Genomic DNA, 20,037 nt, shown 5'->3' on the forward strand with positions numbered 1-20,037 from the left:
TTGTAAATATGAGACTTCTTACAAAGGTGATAGCAAAGCACAAACCAGACCATAAAATATAATTTATTAATATACAGATATATAAAACATTCCTGAGTAAGAGAACAGATCCTTCCACTCACCTACCTCTATTTAGGTAAAAGAAAGGGGTTGTCCAAGTTAAATAAAATAAAAATCTGTCCCCCACAGCATAAAACATAAAACAACATATACTCACCTCTCCCAGCCCCCCGCCATGCCTCACAACAGTAGCTCCAGTTCTCGCATGACACAAGGTTTACAGGCTGCAGCAGCCTATTTATGGGACATCCCAGACTACTGCAGCCAACCATAGATCTCAGTGCTTGAACGCTGAGCTCTGATTGGCTGTAGCATCCTGTGATGTCTTGTGCACAGGATGACTGCAGCTTGTAAACATAAACTGGGTATGGAAGACTGAGCTGCATCTCAGGTCTTGCAGGGAGCCAGTAGAGGGCAGTATAAGCTGTTTTAGTATATTTTGCCATAGGGCAGATTGAGTTTTTAAAAACATGTTTAACTCGACCAACGACTTTAAGCATTTTCTCTAACTTTTTATTCCGAGTTCAATCAAAGTTTATCTTTAATACGTTATATTAATACTTTTCAAAAATAAAACTCATAGAATATACAGTACAAGCTACACATTTTTAGGAAACAGATATGATTTACAAACACACATATATAATAATTGCATACTTTTAAGATTCCCATTTCTTCTCTATGTTGCCTGTTTCGTTAAGTGATCTTTCCTGGAGTAATCCCGTTTCTGGTATCTGTTAGATAAAATAAACAATGACAATCAGTCTTGCACATCTCTCTTAAAATCACTGGGCACTTGTATAGTGCCTTTAGGCCGGTTTACAAGGCAGACTTCTTGCGATGTTACAGCACTACAAATCTCATGTATGTGAAGCCCATGCTTCCAAATGGGTTCCTTCACATTAGTGATGTTTTGTAGGCTACGACATTGCGAGGGGAAAAAAAATCTAAATCGCAGGTTGCTGAATATTGCCGCGATTTGCGATGTTTTGTAGCTCATGTTTCCCTATGGGGCCTTCCTATGTGTTGCATCGCATTGCATGAAAACGTGTGGTCTGATGCAACTTTTACAGTAGAAAATCCTACAGTTTGTCACTAAAATAAGCCCTAGCTGCCTTTAAAAAAAAAAAAAGCCACCACACTCCGCCACATTTCTCCTCAGGTCCCTAGCAGACTTGCTTGGAGTTTTCACCTCACTCCCTGGTCAGGAGTTTGAAAAACCCCGCCTCCAGGAAGCGCTGGCTGTGATTGGTTCTCAAGCGCCGCAGTTCAGCCGATCTGAGCCAGTGCTCGATGAACTAATCACAGCCAGCCATTCATTCATTGAGTGCTGGCTCTGATTAACTGAACCGCGGCGTTTGAGAACCAATCACAGCCAGCGCTTCCTGAAAGCGGAGGATTTTAAATCTCTGACCAGGAAGAGCTAGGGGAAATCTACAAGCAAGTGCCAGGGAGCTGCAGGAAATACGTGGTGGAGTGAACAGCAGCTGTTAGGTGATGTACTTTGTTTTTTTGATGCAGTCAGGGCTTATTTTAGGGCTTTTACAGTAGGATTTCCTGGATTCTGTAGAACACTCATTCTACACACTGTGACTCGCAGCACATAGGAAGGGAGAAAGAACTTTACAGTCTCATGGGGTATGTCAATCTTGTCAGCATTTTCTGGAATCACGTATCAGACAGTTTAGCATCGATGGAAATTCCAATCTGATTCTTACCTGAAACATCATTTCCTTCCACAGACACGTCTCTGGAGGCCGACATCTGTTTCTCTAATATCCCAAACCTGCTTAGAAACAACATGTAATTAGACATCATATATTCCGCAGCGAGATTCCGCGCTGAATTTCCGCCGTTGCACGCTGCCATAGGATAGCATGTGTGCACAAAATCCTATGCAGACATCCGCAATTTTGATCGCGGAAAATCTGTGTGGTAACAAGATTGCGGCGTGTACCATTTCTGTGCCAGCCTCACAGAGGCTCACACTGCCGGGTCATCGCTGATGCGCCAGCTCTGTGCATGTGCGGCACATTGCAGAGCAGAGGGAAGGCTCTGGACAGGTAAGCAAGAGGTCATTTTAGGGGCACGGATCGGAATCTGACCTGGCTGTGTGCATTCGGCCTAAGTGATCCCAGTGCTTTATTAACGGCTAAGGTTGAATTATAGGGCGGATTCAGATGATTGCATTTTAGCTCTGTACTTGGGGACTGTAATACAGAGCTAATGGAACTCTACGCATCTATTCATATGATCGTATTTTTCATGGCCCTTTTTTTAAAAATGCAGCATTACCCATTTTTAGAGATTCTTTCTCCGTATTGTTACTATTTTCTTTTGTGCAAATACGGATCAGTTCTAAGTAAAAAAAAAACAATATGGAGGAAAACGATGGTAATGTCATGGGTAACACGTCCGTAATGCGGATCCATATTACAGACGTAATACAATATGCTCATCTGAAAACAACCACACATATATATAAGTATATGAAGGGTTAAATCTGAGGCATATCCATAGCGGTGTCTCAGGGTACAGTAATGTCTGTTTGTAATCTATCATTTATGGCATCAGATAGGTAGGGGAATATCAAATATTCTAGATCATTGGGCAATCACTGAAAATAATACAGAATTTATCTGTGAGGCTCCAAGAAGATAAAAACATACATAGGTATAAATTATATACGGATATAACTTTGGTTTGATCTTTTAATTAGAGGAATCTAAAAAGTGCTCCATCTCCTGCTTTTTATTTGTGGGATTCCAGATTATCTCTCAAATATTGAATACCAGATTAAATCAGTGTACTGCAATACAGCCCAGCAATCCATTCATAGCTCTATAGGTTAATCTGATTATAACCAAGCACTTTGCATATATGGTGCTTGGTTCTGGGCTTTAAATCCGAACATTTACAAAGAAAAGACAGAAGTGGTTTATAGCTGCTTGTGTATTCTCTTTTGCAGTCTACATACTGCTTAAGGAGTGCTGTGAATTGAGGAAGCAGCAGTGCCTTCTCTCTACTAAACCTGGTGATCACATGCTCACCGTGTGCCCCTCGACATGGTAGAGCTGCTTAGCAGACCCAGATCAGTTCTACCAGTAGCGAATGTCACCATAGGTGGATGTTTTCACCTGTAACTGGAGTCCCTGTGAACGCTTCAGTTACAGGAAAAAACTGCAGTCTAAGAAAAAAAAAAAAGACATTGTGAATGCCTCTTATAAGACGTCATGGTGAACATTTATGTTGAAAATACATATACAAAAAAAATAGAATAAAATACAAATAAGTTTAAAGGAAACAGTTTTTAGGCATTTAAACCTATAATAGCGCTGCAATTATGTAGGATCTCGCTTTCCAACACTTATTTTACTATAACTCACTTTTAAAGTTTCCCGTGCCATATGTAAAGGGGGCAGGGTAGTCAGTCTGGTGAGTGGGTCAGACAATCTCTGCTAGCTGCATGTTTTGCCCCAAAGTCTGCCCCTGACGTGAATTACGTAATAGGTGTTATCCACGCACCGCTGCAAAATCTCATGCCTGTGCCGTGAGGTCAGCTACTGGCGCATTCGCAGGTAAGCAGCACAATCCTGCCCACAAAAGGAACAGTTTATCTGTGCATGTGCTGGTAGCCAATCTCACAGCACAGAGGTGAGACTTCACACCTGTAAAGAAAAAAAGCAGTATGCAGGGAATATGTCTAGTTTGGACCCATAAATACGCTGTGTATTTACGTGACAAAAACGCACAAAACGCCCGTGTAAGGGAGCTCTTTAGATGGTAGGTCTGAACCAGAGAATTCTTGATCATCGAGATTATGGAGAAGGGGTGAGGATAGCATTAACGACACACATTGTTATTTCAGGTGGTAGAGGGGATAAAGATGGAAGGAATATAAAGAGTTCCCTCGTTTCTATGAGAAAAAACTAAAAATGCTTCTAGTCTTATGTTTAAAGCAATAATGATGGAAACTACAGCTTTAGTACGCAGGCTCCGCTAATGTCTGCCACAAGTAATTATCTTGGCTTTCTTTGTTATTAATATGTTTTTTCCCTAGTTACTTAAGTGGCGTGTTTATCACATGAACATCTCCTTTCAGCTTTGCATAGTCATACTATAATTGAGTGTTTGCGTCAAAGTCAGAGGGACGGATAAAAGGTAGAGATGTGTAGTGTGTATATATATATATATATATATATATATATATATATATATCACTTTTTCTTTAAGTGAAAGCTGAAAACATTTGAGTCATTTCATGCTATAACTACAAATGTCATTACTGAAATAGATACATTAATGTGAATGAGTTACATACTGGAAAGATCTTGCTTGTGTGACGAACTGACGAGCTTTGTCTATTTCTTTTGCAAGTCTTCTTAAATCATCTCCTTCAAACAGTGGGAGGACTGGATCCTGTCATAAACCATAAGAACAAAAAAAATATCAGATTTTATTATCATATGTTATGTTACCAGCATGTAATGCTAGATTATATCCAGTATGTAGCAGACAGAATACATGTAAAGGGTATTTCTCTGAAATATAAAGAACTCACTTGTAAATGGTTCTGTTAAAGGGTTAATAGACAGTTAGAAGGTTTAGCATATAACTTTCTCTCCTGACCTTGCCGTAAATATGAACTTTTAGTTCGGCCGAGCAACTATTCAACAGCCAATCAGATCAGACCCAAATAATACGTACATCTTCGTCCGTGAAGCCCTCAGTCAGCATCCTATGTGCAACTAAGTGTCCATCCACATCCCCATATGGAGAATGGTATCTCCCTCCTGACAGATTGGATAACATTTTGAGGAATTCATTTCCTGATCTAAAGGGAGAAAGATTATGAAATAAGTAGTTTTAGAACAAACCATTGCCGGACGCAGGTTTCAGCTACGAGTTATTGTACTGGAGACATCCTAATTCACCAATAGGTTCAAGTTTAATTTATCCCAGTGAATTTGGGGAGTATAACTTTATGCAATAATGCCCCTTTTAGCTAGACTCAGGTGTAGTCCAGCTAATATTCTGTTGCTGTGTCCAAGAAAGCTTATAGTGCTGATTGACTACTAGGCAAATTATCATTTATTATCATTTCTTGTTGATCGTGACCATACTTACATAAATACCATTGTTAAAGCCCTGAGAAGTAGTCCACCCATTATAAGATTAGTACAGGCGGACTACTTAGCAGTACTCCTCAATGCACTGTAGCGGTGGCTTCAAGCGCTGACACTGGGGGAATGACACATCCTAGGACTCAGTGGTCACCATTTTTAGCTCATAAGCTTAGCTTTTAGAGCTAAAAGTAGGTTCCCGAGTCTTTTTAAGGTCCTTTAACATAACCCGATTATCAGGCAAGAACCTTCCTCCGAACGTTCATTTGCACGACATGCTTGTTGATCGGTACTCGTTACATCAGGTCACCTTTAGAGTCAGTCGTATTATCAAATGTGAATGACAGTCAAATTGAAGTCTGTTAAAGAGCTGTCGATAGTATGGCTTCTTTCATATTTTGTTTTTTTTTTAATGCTGGCCCCATCTCTGGTTTCCGTCTTCTATGCAGAAAACCACATGGAGACGGAAAAGTGGATGGAACCATAGGCCTAAATCTATGAGACGGAGACCTTTTTGGCCCTGTCAGTGTTTTTAAGCTGCATAGAAAAGAACCAAGCATTACCCTTTTCTATCCAGAAAAACTTTTAGGAGGGAAGCCATATAAAAAGGAGACCAAAAAGGTCTTGGTCTCACATAGTGAACTCTATGGTTCCTTTACGATTCCATCCTCTTTAGATAGAAAATGTCCATCAGATAATCGGAATAATTTATTGATTTTTTTAAAAACAGCAATCGTTTGCTAGCACTTAGAAAAATAAGAGTATGTTCCCACAGGGTGGAAATGCTGAGGATGTTCTGTACTGATTTTCCACACAGAAGATCTGCAGCATTTACAGTACAAGCTATGTGCATGAGATTTTAAAAATGTCATCCACATGATGCAGAAAAAAGCCACAGCTGCTATTTTAACCCTTTCCAATCCAATTTGTATCCTGGTTTTCCTAGGGGGCTTACTCTTTTTCTGTCATTATACAATGATGCTATATGCTGGCTAAAGCCAGTACTGCATGAGGTGACATGTTGGATAGGCTCCGACAGCAGAGAGGCAGGCAATATACAGAAAGAGAACCCTGATGGATGTCTACCAACATTGGAGCTGTACAGCCTTAAATCATAATGTCTTTAGACGTCAGAGAGTCGATTGGAAAGGGTTAAATCCAAGCATGTCAATTTATGCTGCATATCTTCAGTGTGGATATCATTTCTTCAAATGAGGGGGTGAAATCCTTGCCAAAATCTGCATCAAACCCAACTGCATGTTTTCCACTGCATCTGCAACCAGTGGGAACATACCCTAATAACCTTATTGTAATCCCAGCTACAGGTTGTAAACAGAAGGTCAAGAAATGGGCTATTTACCGTATATACCGGCATATAAGACTTTTGAACCCCCAAAAATCTGCTCTGAAGTCGGGGGTCGTCTTATACGCCGGTAATACAAAAAAAAAAGAAAGTGTCAAAAAAAACCAAATCATTACTCACCTCCCCCGGCGTTCTGCGGCACTGCTGCAGGATGTCGCTCCCTCCTGGTCCCCGGCAGAGCAGTGCTTTCTGGACGCGGGGCTTGAAATCCCCGCCTCCAGAAAGCTAATACTGTGATTAGCTAACACACGCCGTCAGCCAATCACAGCCATTCAATGACATCATTGAATGGCTGTGATTGGCTGAAGGCGCACGTGTGTTAGCCAATCACAGCCATTCAATGAGGTCATTGAATGGCTGTGATTGGCTGACGGCGTGTGTTAGCTAATCACAGTATTAGCTTTCTGGAGGCGGGGATTTCAAGCCCCGCGTCCAGAAAGCACTGCTCTGCCGGGGACCAGGAGGGAGCGACATCCTGCAGCAGCGCCGCAGAACGCCGGGGGAGGTGAGTAATGTTTTTTTTTTTGCTCCGCTGTATTCCCAGCGTATAAGGTGACAGTTGGGGGGTCGTCTTATACGCCCCGTCGCCTTACACGCCGGAATATACGGTATGTGAAAACGTCAGCTGTTCTGTGCTCATGTATATTGCACAAAAAGATATACATGGTGCAAAAATCAGTGTGATCACTGGATATTTTCTCTTTTCCTTGGCTTTCTATGTGTGCATCGGGGGTTGTCAATGGACAGGTAGATCTACCATAGAATGACTTCTACCAATGACTGGTCAGCTGTCCTCATGCACATCGCAATGTTCAATAAAGCCTCAAGAATTTTCTGAGTTTGGATCAAGAATGTCACATACTTTTCTGAAGCGTTGAAAGAAACGGTGTGGACTTTGATATTCTGAGACTTTAGATGATGTTCTGCTAGCAAGAGATTATAGCTAATGTCTGGCTTCCCATCTGTCAGGAGATAAACACCTTGTACATCTGGATAGGCAAAGGCTTTCTGAAACAAGATGAGATGCAACAACATTTAGCATTCTGTGTCAATTTCATTTAGTCATAATGCTAACTAATGTAGAAAGGAATTCTCCAACAACACGATTAACGTCTTCAATACCTTAAAATATCAGCATACTAGCAATAACCCTTTCAATACCCAATTTAAAGGAGTAGGCGTAACCTGAAGCTCCTGGGCCCCAATGCAAAATCTGTAACAGGGCTCCAACTATAATGCTTTATTCATAGTACTGGGCTCCATATATGGAGAAGAGAGGCCTTATGGACCCCTAAGGCTCCTGGGCCCAGGTGCAACCGCATCCCCTATAGTTACGCCCCTGGGTATTCTCAATCAATCAGTCCCCCCAACCCTTTATCCATTCACCTCCTTTTCTACCCAGGATATTGAGCTGATGTTGATTAATTTGTTGGAGTTGAATGTGTATCATTCTCTCCTGTCACCAGCATCCTAGAGGTTACATTATAGGGACACTCCTGGCTGCAGAATGTGGAAGTGAATACATTGGTTGTATCTCTTACAACGTCATCTATAAGTGTAAGGGCAGGATGAGAATGCAAAATTCTTGCTTTAGTTTAAATTTCACCAACCTCCAAAGCATGAAGAAGGCAGGTGTTTCCTCTGGGCCGTAGCATGGAAAGCCATTGTACAGCATCCTGGCAAGCTTTGTCAGAGGCCTCCACCAAACACTCCTGCCATGGCTCAATGTTTTCCGCAAAGCTTATCATGTTGAACCTATTCAATTCATGGAAAAAACAAAACAATACAACAACATATAGTCACAAATACCATAGAAAATGCAGCACAGCATGCCGTACATCTCTGTAAATATGCCAAGTTGGTAATATCCTGTAGAACTAGTGAGTTGTAAAAACTGCTACTTGAAGATGGAAGAACTAGGTGGGTCATGCCTGTCAGCTACAGCAAATTAGTTTGTTTCCCAAATTTTCAGGATAATATAATGTAGTTTAGACAAAAAGGGAGAAAATGTCCATTTGTAGGAATCAATAAGCATTTACCAAGTATCAACTCTGCATTACTTACACAAACAGAAAGTTAAACTCCCATACATGAGTGAGGGATCAATGTAATCTACGAAGAATAATCTTATAGCACAGCAATACATGAACAGAACCGAAAAGGGATTCTCCTATCAGAGGCATTTATAGCATTTGGACCAGATTTGCCATAAAAGTATGATAAGTGGGGAACCAACTGGACTACCAGTGATCGTGTGCAGGCAAGTTTACAGTTAATTGGGACTGAGATCCATGTCAACTGTGGCAAATAGCAGTATTTATCATATCCTCTCAAAATGGCAATGGCTAGTAGGACCAGGACAACACATGCCAGGTATGTTTTACCGTAGTAAGCACAAAGTTACTGTAATACCAGAACCAACTAAAAATTTGAAAAAAACGACTGCAAACTATGTTAGGTAGGTAGTTTTTTTTTACTCCCCCCCCATAGTATTTTGGAGTTAATAAAAAATAAAAAAAAAGGCACAAAAACTTTGTACACACCATTTTGACTACAATTTGTGGCCATTAACTTGTCTTGCCCATTTTAAAAAGTGATTTAAAAAAGTGGGCGGGGTTAGGTAGAGCGATGGGCTCACTATTGGTTGGATTTACTATAATTTGTGGCAGAAATTGCATAAACTATAGTGCAAGTCTAGCCCACGTATAGCCAAAGATGTGCCAAGGTTATTGGGAGGCGTGCGTCTCTTTACGCCAACATACATTGGTTTAAAACTGGCGTATGAAACACCATTAGTAAATTCCCCCTCCCCGGTTCTCACAGATCACATTGTGGTTACATTTCTCCCAATTCAAGTCAATGAGTAAAAAACTAAACATTTCATTAATAAAATCAGTCATGGATAGGCTAGTAAAGTATGCCTACTTGGATGCAATAAACATTCATCTTCACCTACCAGATATTTCTTGGCCTTAGTTGTTCCCACAATAGTGATATTAATCCTTTCCGCAATTCTGCCAAAAAGGGAGCCATGGAGCTGGAAGCATCAATAAGTATACATACTTTATTCTCCACTACAGTGCCAAATAGTCGACGACTCCCTGCAAAGTGCAGCACAGGCTGGTTAGACCAAAATAGTTGGCTAAGCAGGCTATAGTCTTTAAATACTACATTTACAGGTAAGACAGCTGTAGATTAGCAAATAAGTGGGTCCAGATAATGAAGAAAAAAAACATACACCATTATTATTTTGTGAAGTGCAGATGACAATTACAATGCAAACAGTCCAGAAGGGGCAGCGTTGAGCCCGCACTCACATTCCAACTGTAATGTACACTACCGTTCAAAAGTTTGGGGTCACATTGAAATGTCCTTATTTTTGAAGGAAAAGCACTGTACTTTTCAATGAAGATAACTTTAAACTAGTCCTAACTTTAAACAAATGCACTCTATACATTGCTAATGTGGTAAATGACTATTCTAGCTGCAAATGCCTGTTTTTTTGTGCAAAATCTACAAAGGTGAATAGAGGCCCATTTCCAGCAACTATCACTCCAGTGTTCTAATGGTACAATGTGTTTGCTCATTGGCTCAGAAGGCTAATTGATGATTAGAAAACCCTTGTGCAATCATGTTCACACATCTGAAAACAGTCTAGCTCGTTACAGAAGCTACAAAACTGACCTTCCTGTGAGCAGATTGAGTTTCTGGAGCATCACATTTGTAGGGTCAATTAAACGCTCAAAATGGCCAGAAAAAGAGAACTTTCATCTGAAACTCGACAGTCTATTCTTGTTCTTAGAAATGAAGGCTATTCCATGCGAGAAATTGCTAAGAAATTGAAGATTTCCTACAACGGTGTGTACTACTCCCTTCAGAGGACAGCACAAACAGGCTCTAACCAGAGTAGAAAAAGAAGTGGGAGGCCGCGTTGCACAACTAAGCAAGAAGATAAGCACATTAGAGTCTCTAGTTTGAGAAACAGACGCCTCACAGGTACCCAACTGGCATCTTCATTAAATAGTACCCGCAAAACACCAGTGTCAACATCTACAGTGAAGAGGCGGCTGCAGGATTTTGGGCTTGAGGGCAGAGTGGCAAGGAAAAAGCCATATCTGAGACTGGCCAATAAAAGAAAAAGATTAAGATGGGCAAAAGAACACAGACATTGGACAGAGGAAGACTGGAAAAAAGTGTTGTGGACGGATGAATCCAAGTTTGAGGTGTTTGGATCACAAAGAAGAACGTTTGTGAGACGCAGAACAAATGAAAAGATGCTGGAAGAATGCCTGACGCCATCTGTTAAGCATGGTGGAGGTAATGTGATGGTCTGGGGTTGCTTTGGTGCTGGTAAGGTGGGAGATTTGTACAGGGTAAAAGGGATTCTGAATAAGGAAGGCTATCACTCCATTTTGCAACGCCATGCCATACCCAGTGGACAGCGCTTGATTGGAACCAATTTCATCCTACAACAGGACAATGACCCTAAACACACCTCCAAATTGTGCAAGAACTATTTACAGCAGAAGCAGGCAGCTGGTATTCTATCGGTAATGGAGTGGCCAGCGCAGTCACCAGATCTGAACCCCATTGAGCTGTTGTGGGAGCAGCTTGACCGTATGGTACGCCAGAAGTGCCCATCCAACCAATCCAACTTGTGGGAGATGCTTCTAGAAGCGTGGGGTGCAATTTCACAAGCTTACCTCAACAAATTAACAGCTAGAATGTCAAAGGTGTGCAATGCTGTAATTGCTGCAAAAGGAGGATTCTTTGACGAAAGCAAAGTTTGATGTAATAACAATGTTATTTCAAATACAAATCATTATTTCTAACCTTGTCAATGTCTTGACTCTATTTTCTATTCATTTCACAATGCATGGTGGTGAATAAGTGTGACTTTTCATGGAAAACACAAAATTGTTTGGGTGACCCCAAACTTTTGAACGGTAGTGTAAGTAGCTGACAATTTAGATATTTTTTCTTTTATCAAGACTTCATAATATCACATGATAGCAACAAGCTTCACCCATAAAGTGCAAAAGTCCAGTATACTCTGAAGGCTGGACATTGGAGGCTAAGAAGTGGAGTGTAGACAGACACCACCAGCCAACCAAGTGACGTTTCAGGGGACTCCTGCCCCTTCTTCAGGCATGTACATTGTGTGCCATTCTCCAACTTTTATAGCCATAAGGAAAGAATATAACAATCTGTTAAAAACATCATATATTATAAATAAGATGTTCTGCAATGCTAATATAAAACCACGTAATGCCTATATCCCATAGCAAGTATCAGTTCTCTTCTACTAATTAGCAGTAAATATAATTTAGATTCTATAGAAACACATATTACAAATCTCATTGAAAACTCTATGGCAAACGGTTTCTAAATTATATATCCAAAGTGCTTCTTTCTGCAGGAGTAACGGTTTCCTCTGTTCTGCATCTCTACCACACACTTCTAGTATCATCCATTGCAAATCATATACCTTATGCCTTGGTATGTTCCACTTTCAACTCCACCTGTCCTTCCTCTCTCTGAGCAAACATTTTAATCACAGATCTATGCTCATTAAGAGGATCTTTATTAGCCCTACTAGTCTGGCCCACTAGGACAGCAGAGTAAACATAATACTCCACAACTATTGCTTGTAAAATACCCTTTAATGTTACATTTTATAACCCTTCATCAGGTCCGTATTATCACTTATAATGGCAGAATAATTCTGCAGAACAAACAGGAAAATATACCATTTTTTGCATTTTAACCCGTTTAGGACCACCCACAGTAAATTTACGGCGGCTGGTCCTGGGCTTCGAGCACCGCCGATAGGAAAATTACAGCGGTGCTTTAAGTCTCCTGCTCTGCAATCAATCAGAGACAGGAACGGGTTATCAGCCGTTAGTGACAGCTGATAACCCGGAGCAGAAGGCAGGATTCCATGCTACTGAAGAGCTGGAAGTCAGACTAGACCCTGGCAGCTGTGCAAGTGACTAATGTCACTACAGGGGTTGTTTCCCCTGTAACTGGGGCTCATATGGATGCCCCGGCTACAGTGGGAAAGTGTCAAAGAAAAAAAATGTGAATGTCCCCCAGAGGTCTTACATGACGTCATGGGGGACATAGATAGTAAAAAACACAATTAAATACATCAGTAAAATAAAATTCCAGAATAAAACAATAATATATACATAAGAAAGAAAATAACCCACAACTGACACCAAAAACTGTCGCTATAAGCGCCCTGTAAACCAAAACCATACATATTATATATCAAAACGTCTGAAACAAATAGAGGAACCCATTGCCATACTTTATTTTAGTGTAAATATAAAAATAATTTTTAAAAAACTGTAAATGTAAAAAAAATAATCTTTTTTAGCTTTTTACCCCCCAAAAAACTAAAAAACGGGGGAAAAAGTCAGTGAAAAAGATCTAAAAATATAGTCCTACATGCCGCGAAAAAAAAAAAACGCAGCAAAAATAATTTTGATAGCTAAAGGAAAAAAAATAGAGCAGTAAAACCGCCACATGGTTAAAATCCCTAAAAAGTGTCTGGTCCTTAAGGTACAAAACAGCCTGGTCCATAAGGGGTTAAAAAGCTCTGCTTAGAAACTTTACTGGGAAGTACATCAGCCTGTATCAAGTCATTAGCCAATGATTTGCCTTTTTGTAAGAGACTGGTTGTCATAGGTAGATATAAAGACGCCTACTATCTACCTTTCTCTTCCTCTCCTTATTCAATAACTTTAGATTGTGTCTAGCTTCCCATTTCTATCGAAATCTTCCACATGACCTCCAGCCATTGATTTTGCACCATTTCTTCCGTCTGGATCCAATAATCCTCATTATTACTACAGATACACTATAACCTAATACGTACACCCGAGGGCATGAAAGCTTTCCCATCTCAAACAGGTTATTCCTATCCATTTCCTTTTTATATTATGAAGTAGAAAATGTCAATCATCATCTATGTATATCATAACATAAAATGTATTCTCCTCCGAGCTCACCAAAGACAATCTAATTTAATTAAAATATATCAAAAACAAATCCATCTAACTGTCCTCTTCATAACAGGAACACGTCGTCCACAAAACAAGCCCACATTTTAATCTGGTCTTTAAACCCTGAATGGATCACAAATCTTTCTTCAAACAATACTTAAAGCGGGAGGGGACCCGATGGAGTAACCCCACAGCTGTAAGTAAAAACTAGAACTGAATCTAAAATGGTTTTTAAAACAAAATCAACTCCAACAATGCAATCAAGAATTGTATCTTGTAATTGCCGATAAGTAATTTCTCCATAATCAAATGAATGACTTTGCTTGCTGGAGTATTTCTGTACAAGCTCTTAATATTTAACTCTATTTGTATTAGAGTTGGCAATTAGACAAGATATTTCTTCTCATCGGAGTCTGTGTTTTACAATACAAACATACACAGTTTTTTTTAATCTATTTATTCCTTTTTGGCAGGAAGAGAAATGATCACCTGAAAGAAGCCATTGGAGCCGTTGAATATAGCGCTTTAAAGTTTTTTCTAACTGTTCAATATATTCCTCCAGCTCCTTGGGCTGAAACTGAAGATGCTTCACAACTCCCTGTAGAAAAAATATATATTTTACATAATCTACAGTATATATTAGCCTTTTAGGCTATTAGAAGCAACCTTTTCTATAGTTATAGAAATAATGCAGAAGAAATAGTGGCTTATAAAATAAGTAATGCAAAAGCAGAGCAAGCGACAGCTGCAACCTAGACAATAACCTACAATTGATAGAATCCACTGACATCCACTTCTTATTAAGGGCTCGGTCAGTCAATGGGTTGCTATGGAAGTGTTTACACAGACTCTTTTTAGAAGCGCAGCATCTGCGCTTGTAAAAGAGAATGGACAGCGAGTGCCAACTCCCCTGTCAGCTTCGTGGTGTGCTCTGTGCAGGGTGCTTTCCAAAGCCTCCTATGGCAGCCGTGGAAGTACACAGCCTGCACCACGGATGTGTGACCGGGCTGCTCCACAGAGCTAGAGACAGCCAGGTCAAGCAATCTTTTTCAGGATAACAGCAGCATGGTTTACACGTTGCTTAGCAGCGTGTAAACCATGCTCTGCTGACCTTGGTCTAAAGGGGTTTTCCAGCTTTAAAAAAACCTATGGTCAGGATAAGTCATGAATCGCTGATTGGAGTGGGTCTGCCACTTGGGATCTTAACAGATCAGATATCTGCTGGGTCACTTTCACAGTGTATAAGCAGGAAGCAGATAGCTCTGTACATTGTGCAGTGGCCTTGCATGGTATTGTAGGTACAGCTCCATTAACCCCTTAAGGAACAGGCTGTATTGTACCTTAAGGACCAGACACTTTTTAGGGATTTTACCCATGTGGCGGTTTTACTGCTATTTTTTTTCCTTTAGCTACTAAAGTTATTTTTGCTGCGTTTTTTTTCCTTGACATATAGGGCTATTTTTTTATATCTTTTTCACTGACTTTTTCCCCCATTTTTTTTTAGTTTTATTGGGGGTAAAAAGCTAAAAAATGATTTTTTTAACATTTATAGTTTTATTTTTATATTTACACTAAAATAAAGTATGGGAATGGGTTCCTTTATTTGTTTCGGACGTTTTGATATATAATATGTATGGTTTTGGTTTACAGGGCGCATACGGCGATGGTTTTTGTTGGCATCGGCTTCGTGTTATTTTCTTTCTTATGTATATATTATTGTTTTATTCTGGAATTTTATTTTACTTATTTATGTAATTGTGTTTTTTACTATCTATGTCCCCCATGACGTCATGTAAGACCTCTGGGGGACATTCACATTTTTTTTTTCTTTGACACTTTCCCACTGTAGCTGGGGCATCCATAGGAGCCCCAGTTACAGAGAAAAGCAACCCCTGTAGTGACATTAGTCACTTGCAGAGCTGCCAGGGTCTAGTTTGACCCTCCAGCTCTTCAGTAGCAGAGAATCCCGGGAGGTCACATGACTCCCCCGAGCTCCCATAGTGAAAGTGCATTTTACTTTCACTTTCCCCACACAGTGCTCATTGAGCACTGTGTATCGGGGAAGCAGAAGGCAGAAAGGGTTAAATACCCCTCCTGCCTTCTGCTCCGGGTTATCAGCTGTCACTAACAGCTAATAACCCGTTCCTGCCTCTGGCGGTGCTTTAAGCCCAGGACCAGCCGCCGTAAATTTACCGTGGCTGGTCCTAAATTGGTTAAATTGAGTAGAAACTGTGCCTACAATACCAAGCCTGGCTGCTGCACGATGTACAAAGCTATCTGCTCCATACAGCGGCCAGGTGAACATCAGATTGGAGGGGGTCCTGAGTGGGAGACTATTGAGGACCTGTCCTAAGGATAGGACATTAATTTTTTAGAGCTGGAAAACCCCTTTAAAACCACGTGTAACAGTTATGGACTGATAGAAAAGATAATTGGCTTACATTGATCTCTACACTTGGGAAAATAGTGCAGTATTTTGCCGAAATTTTCTTATGTAATGATGGTACCAGCTTTTTCTGATGAGTGCAGTCCGGGCCAAACACCAGCTTGGTTAGCTCCAATTTCAGCTTCTTTAAACCAAACTTCTTCAACCACTTATGGAGAAAATAAATTATAGAAATAATAGTAATAACTCCACAAAACTCTGGATACAAAAAGGAGACTGGATAAAAAAAAAATATATCAAAGCCATTAAAGCATCAGGTTTTGTCACATTTCATTTATGTTCATTTCATATAATATTAGCAGCCGCTCTAGCCCCATTGAAAAAATGGGGAGTACATTGCGCTCCTCTGCCACTGCTGTGACAGCTATGGCAGGGGATTCCTTAATCCCCGCGGGGACCACGGGGATAAGGGAATAAAGACCAACCACTTTTCATCTTTTTCATTCTCCCTTTTTATCCCCACTTTCAAAAAACATAACCATTTTATTTTTCACTTGACATAGCCATATGAGTGCTTGATTATGGTGGGACAGGTTCTATTTTGTTAATGGTATCAGGAATGTACCATATAAAGTACTTAAAAACATTTTAAAAATCTTTAAGTGGGATAAAATGGAAAAAAAATATGGAATTAGGCTATTTTGGGGTCGCTACTTTATTTTTGTGTCGATGGAGCTGTATGATGGGGCGAGCTGTAGTTTTTATTGGTATCAATGGTGTACATACAGCTTTTTGATCACTTTTTAATCCCTGCAAGTCTGGATGCTGCTGCATGTGTGGCATGTCATTGAAGGCAAGGTGCAGACACCTCCACTTCAGTGTACATGTCAGCTTCTGGGAAGTTATTCTAGTGTTCTGGGAAGCCAGGGGATGAATTTTTTATACTCACCTGCTCCCCTGTTCCCGCTGGCGAATTCCGCACCCAGTATAAAAATTTGATTTTTTTCAGACTGATGTGAGGTCTCCAATAGGATTTCTATGGGAGTGTGGTCACAGCACGCGGTCTGAAAAGAGTCACATAACTTTGTCTATGGTGCTGTTTAGAGCAGTGACAGGTTCCCTTTAACTTTTAATATTTTTCAAATTTTTTGGCACATATATAGTTTCAATGCAGTATTTCTAACTTTTTTAGAATTCCCCATTCATAAATGAAGCTACAAATTTATTGTACAGGTCTTATTGACAAGATAATACCAAATAAGCATACATTATTCTACAATTAAAATGCTTGATTTTTAGATTTTCTTTTAAAGTTATTTTTATTTACTTTATTTTAATCCCAAAGGGGTATTTTTAATTTTTTAATGTAATGTACTTACATGTAGGCATCAGCCTGTGTACTAATGGTAACGAACAGGGAATATGGTTAGACAGCCCTGAGATCCTCAAATGGTACTTGGGCTGTCTGCCCACACAAGGTTATGAGCGCCTCTCATCACAGGGATTCCCTAGGATGCGTAATTAGGAAGGTGCCCCTCCATGTTGATCATGGAATTCAAAGGATTAAAGAAAGCAGAGACTAAAGTTGCTCTTCTCTCCTCATTAGAGCGGGCTGTGTCTGTGTATTAAAGCTCCTGCCTACATGGGCACCGTAGCAGTACCTGCATGATCAGCACAAGTATGCTTGTCATGATACAGTAACTACCACTATGATGATCATACATGGTAATCATTGTGTAACCGCTCCCATATACAGCCATGAAAATCATATGATATAGCCAAGTAGCTGAGCAATCTCCATTCACTCGCATCATCCATCCACATCAGTAAGCTTACAGCTTTTGTAGAACAGACTTCTTCTTCTTTAGGTAACACAATAAAAGGGATAGACTTCCTTACAGTCTTGGTCTTTGGATAATCTGTATACACCACTCCTGCCATAAAGAATAAAGTAACGGGGCATTAGGGTTCATTTATTTTAAACAGACATACGAGTCCATATTACAGTCCACAAAAATCAAGTGAAATAACTGCAACGAATATATGAAGCATACAGAAAATCTAAGGGGAAGAGGCATCTAAAGGGTCTAAACTTGACCATACACATCGGGATGTGTTCACAAGGCAGAACTATGCAGCAGATCTGCATGTGTGTTTAGTCCCAGTAAATAGGGTAATTCTGTGGCGGCCCAAAGCAGTTTCCGCACAGAAACCGTGGAAATAATTGATGTCAATTCTTTTTTTCCCATTACACAGATTTTAAAACCTGCATTGTGGGAAATATGGGGTGGATTTCAATAGCATTCAATAAAAGGCTAAAATAGTATGGGATTTCATCATGCACAGCAAAATGAAGCTATGTGAATGGGACCTTATAGGACCTATTCACTCGGTCTCTAAATGGTTCATCATCACTGTTATAGGCGCTGTAGCGGAGGCCATATTGGCTGGTGCTCAGCTCTTCCAAATACAAATATAACTAAGAATTAAAAAGGACAACTGAGCTTATAGAACGGTAATGGTCTTTACGTAGTTGATCAACAGCTTTCCTGTTTTACCTAAGGCCAATTTTACATGAGCAAGCGTGATATCGGGAAGTGTTTGCTTTTAGCCATGCCGGAGGATCGGCAAGTGTTTCCTGTTGTTTTCAATGGGAAATCTCGCATCGCACATGCATTGAAAACAATGGGGAAGGTGTTCTGAGGGAACGCCAAAGATAGGACATGCTGTGGTTTTTTTCCTCCCATGTATATGAATGGGGTTCATATTCGTGTAAGATTTGTACGTCTCCTAACACACATCTCGCACGGTTTTCTTGGCTGCGTGAAAACGATCTGAATTCCGTCGTCACGTAAGCTTATGACAAGGACTGTAACTTTTCAAACATAATGAAGTCAAGAACCTGACATACCAATATCCTTTCCATTTTCGGTATAAAAGGAACTGATGGACGGTTGCTGCTGCTTCCTGTCTTTGACCTTCTTGTCATTAATGAAGCCTGACTCTTTGAAAGGCTGAGCTGTGAAGAAGGAAGACTATTAGCATACAATGCACCGATCCACATTCAATAACTGTTGGCCCAACATGCATGTTTATTTTACTAGGGAAAGAAAATTGCGGCATGCTATTGGTCTGCTGGTTTTTCGGGGGTTTTGCATAGGCTTCTGTACAAGAAATAAATAGCATGGAAAGAAATAAAATACATTCATTTAAAAAAAGTGGCGAAAAAAATGCATGTACCAGTGAAAAAAAACTACTTTTTTTCTGGAATGGAAAAAGAAGCCACGTAAAAAGTGTTGTGAAGAAAAGCTAAACCTTTTGTCAGAAGATGCCAATCAAGTTAAGCCTCTCCTGCAAAGCTCCTGTTTAAAGGCCCATTTACACGAGCAGCTAATCGCTCAAAGATCGCTCAAATGACAGTTTGAGCGACAGCTTTGAGCGATTATTTTGCATAAAAAATAATTGGTATTCAAGTAGCTACTCAGCTAGTTAAATACCAATTATGTATGCAAATGAAGCCTTTGCTGAGCCAAGGCTATTATCTGTGCTCAGATTCTTTGTTCTCCATGGGGAAACAATGCTATCCCCCACCCCGTGGAGAACGACTGATAAAACTGATTGTTAAAATCAAGTGAGCTTAAAGGGGTTGTCCCGCAACAGCAAGTGGGGTTACACACTTCTGAAGACCTGTGCAGCGCGAGCACGCCGGAGCCGGACAGAAGAGGGAAGACAGCGCAAGCGCGTCTAATCGCGGCAGGAGAAGGCTTTAGTCGGAGCCATGGAGACGGGGACGCCAACGCCGGAGGGGGTAAGTATATAACTTCTGTATGGCCAATATTTAATGCACGATGTAGATTACAAAGTGCATTAATATGGCCATACAGAAGTGCTTAACACCACTTGCTATCACGGGACAACCCCTTTAATTTTAATGATCAGCAAAAAGTGCCCGAAATGCGGGTGCCCGGCGCCCATTTAAACGCACAGATTATCGCTAAAACGATCGCCGATTTAGCAAATTTTTTGTGATAATCGTCCAGTATAAAAGGGCCTTAAGAACAGTTTCACACGAGTGCATTTATGTACCTGTAATAC

General features: G+C 40.3%; 1 protein-coding gene across 1 annotated transcript in view; it reads right to left on the reverse strand.

The window, feature by feature from the left end:
* Nucleotides 1-45: 45 nt before the first annotated feature.
* VWA3A (von Willebrand factor A domain containing 3A) overlaps nucleotides 46-20,037 on the reverse strand; it is a 74,316-nt gene continuing 54,324 nt past the window's right edge. Inside the window, exons 24-34 of the mRNA XM_066576283.1 lie at nucleotides 18,854-18,961; nucleotides 17,779-17,876; nucleotides 15,998-16,150; nucleotides 14,046-14,154; nucleotides 9,503-9,647; nucleotides 8,157-8,301; nucleotides 7,409-7,554; nucleotides 4,768-4,894; nucleotides 4,382-4,479; nucleotides 1,779-1,846; nucleotides 46-794 (exon numbers count right to left, since the gene is read on the reverse strand). Of these exons, the coding sequence (XP_066432380.1) occupies nucleotides 757-794; nucleotides 1,779-1,846; nucleotides 4,382-4,479; nucleotides 4,768-4,894; nucleotides 7,409-7,554; nucleotides 8,157-8,301; nucleotides 9,503-9,647; nucleotides 14,046-14,154; nucleotides 15,998-16,150; nucleotides 17,779-17,876; nucleotides 18,854-18,961 (1,235 nt within the window). The 3' untranslated portion in view covers nucleotides 46-756. The remainder of the gene's footprint in view (nucleotides 795-1,778; nucleotides 1,847-4,381; nucleotides 4,480-4,767; nucleotides 4,895-7,408; nucleotides 7,555-8,156; nucleotides 8,302-9,502; nucleotides 9,648-14,045; nucleotides 14,155-15,997; nucleotides 16,151-17,778; nucleotides 17,877-18,853; nucleotides 18,962-20,037) is intronic.

Source organism: Eleutherodactylus coqui, chromosome 8, assembly GCF_035609145.1.
Source record: "Eleutherodactylus coqui strain aEleCoq1 chromosome 8, aEleCoq1.hap1, whole genome shotgun sequence".
In the NCBI taxonomy this organism is placed as follows: Eukaryota; Metazoa; Chordata; class Amphibia; order Anura; family Eleutherodactylidae; genus Eleutherodactylus; species Eleutherodactylus coqui.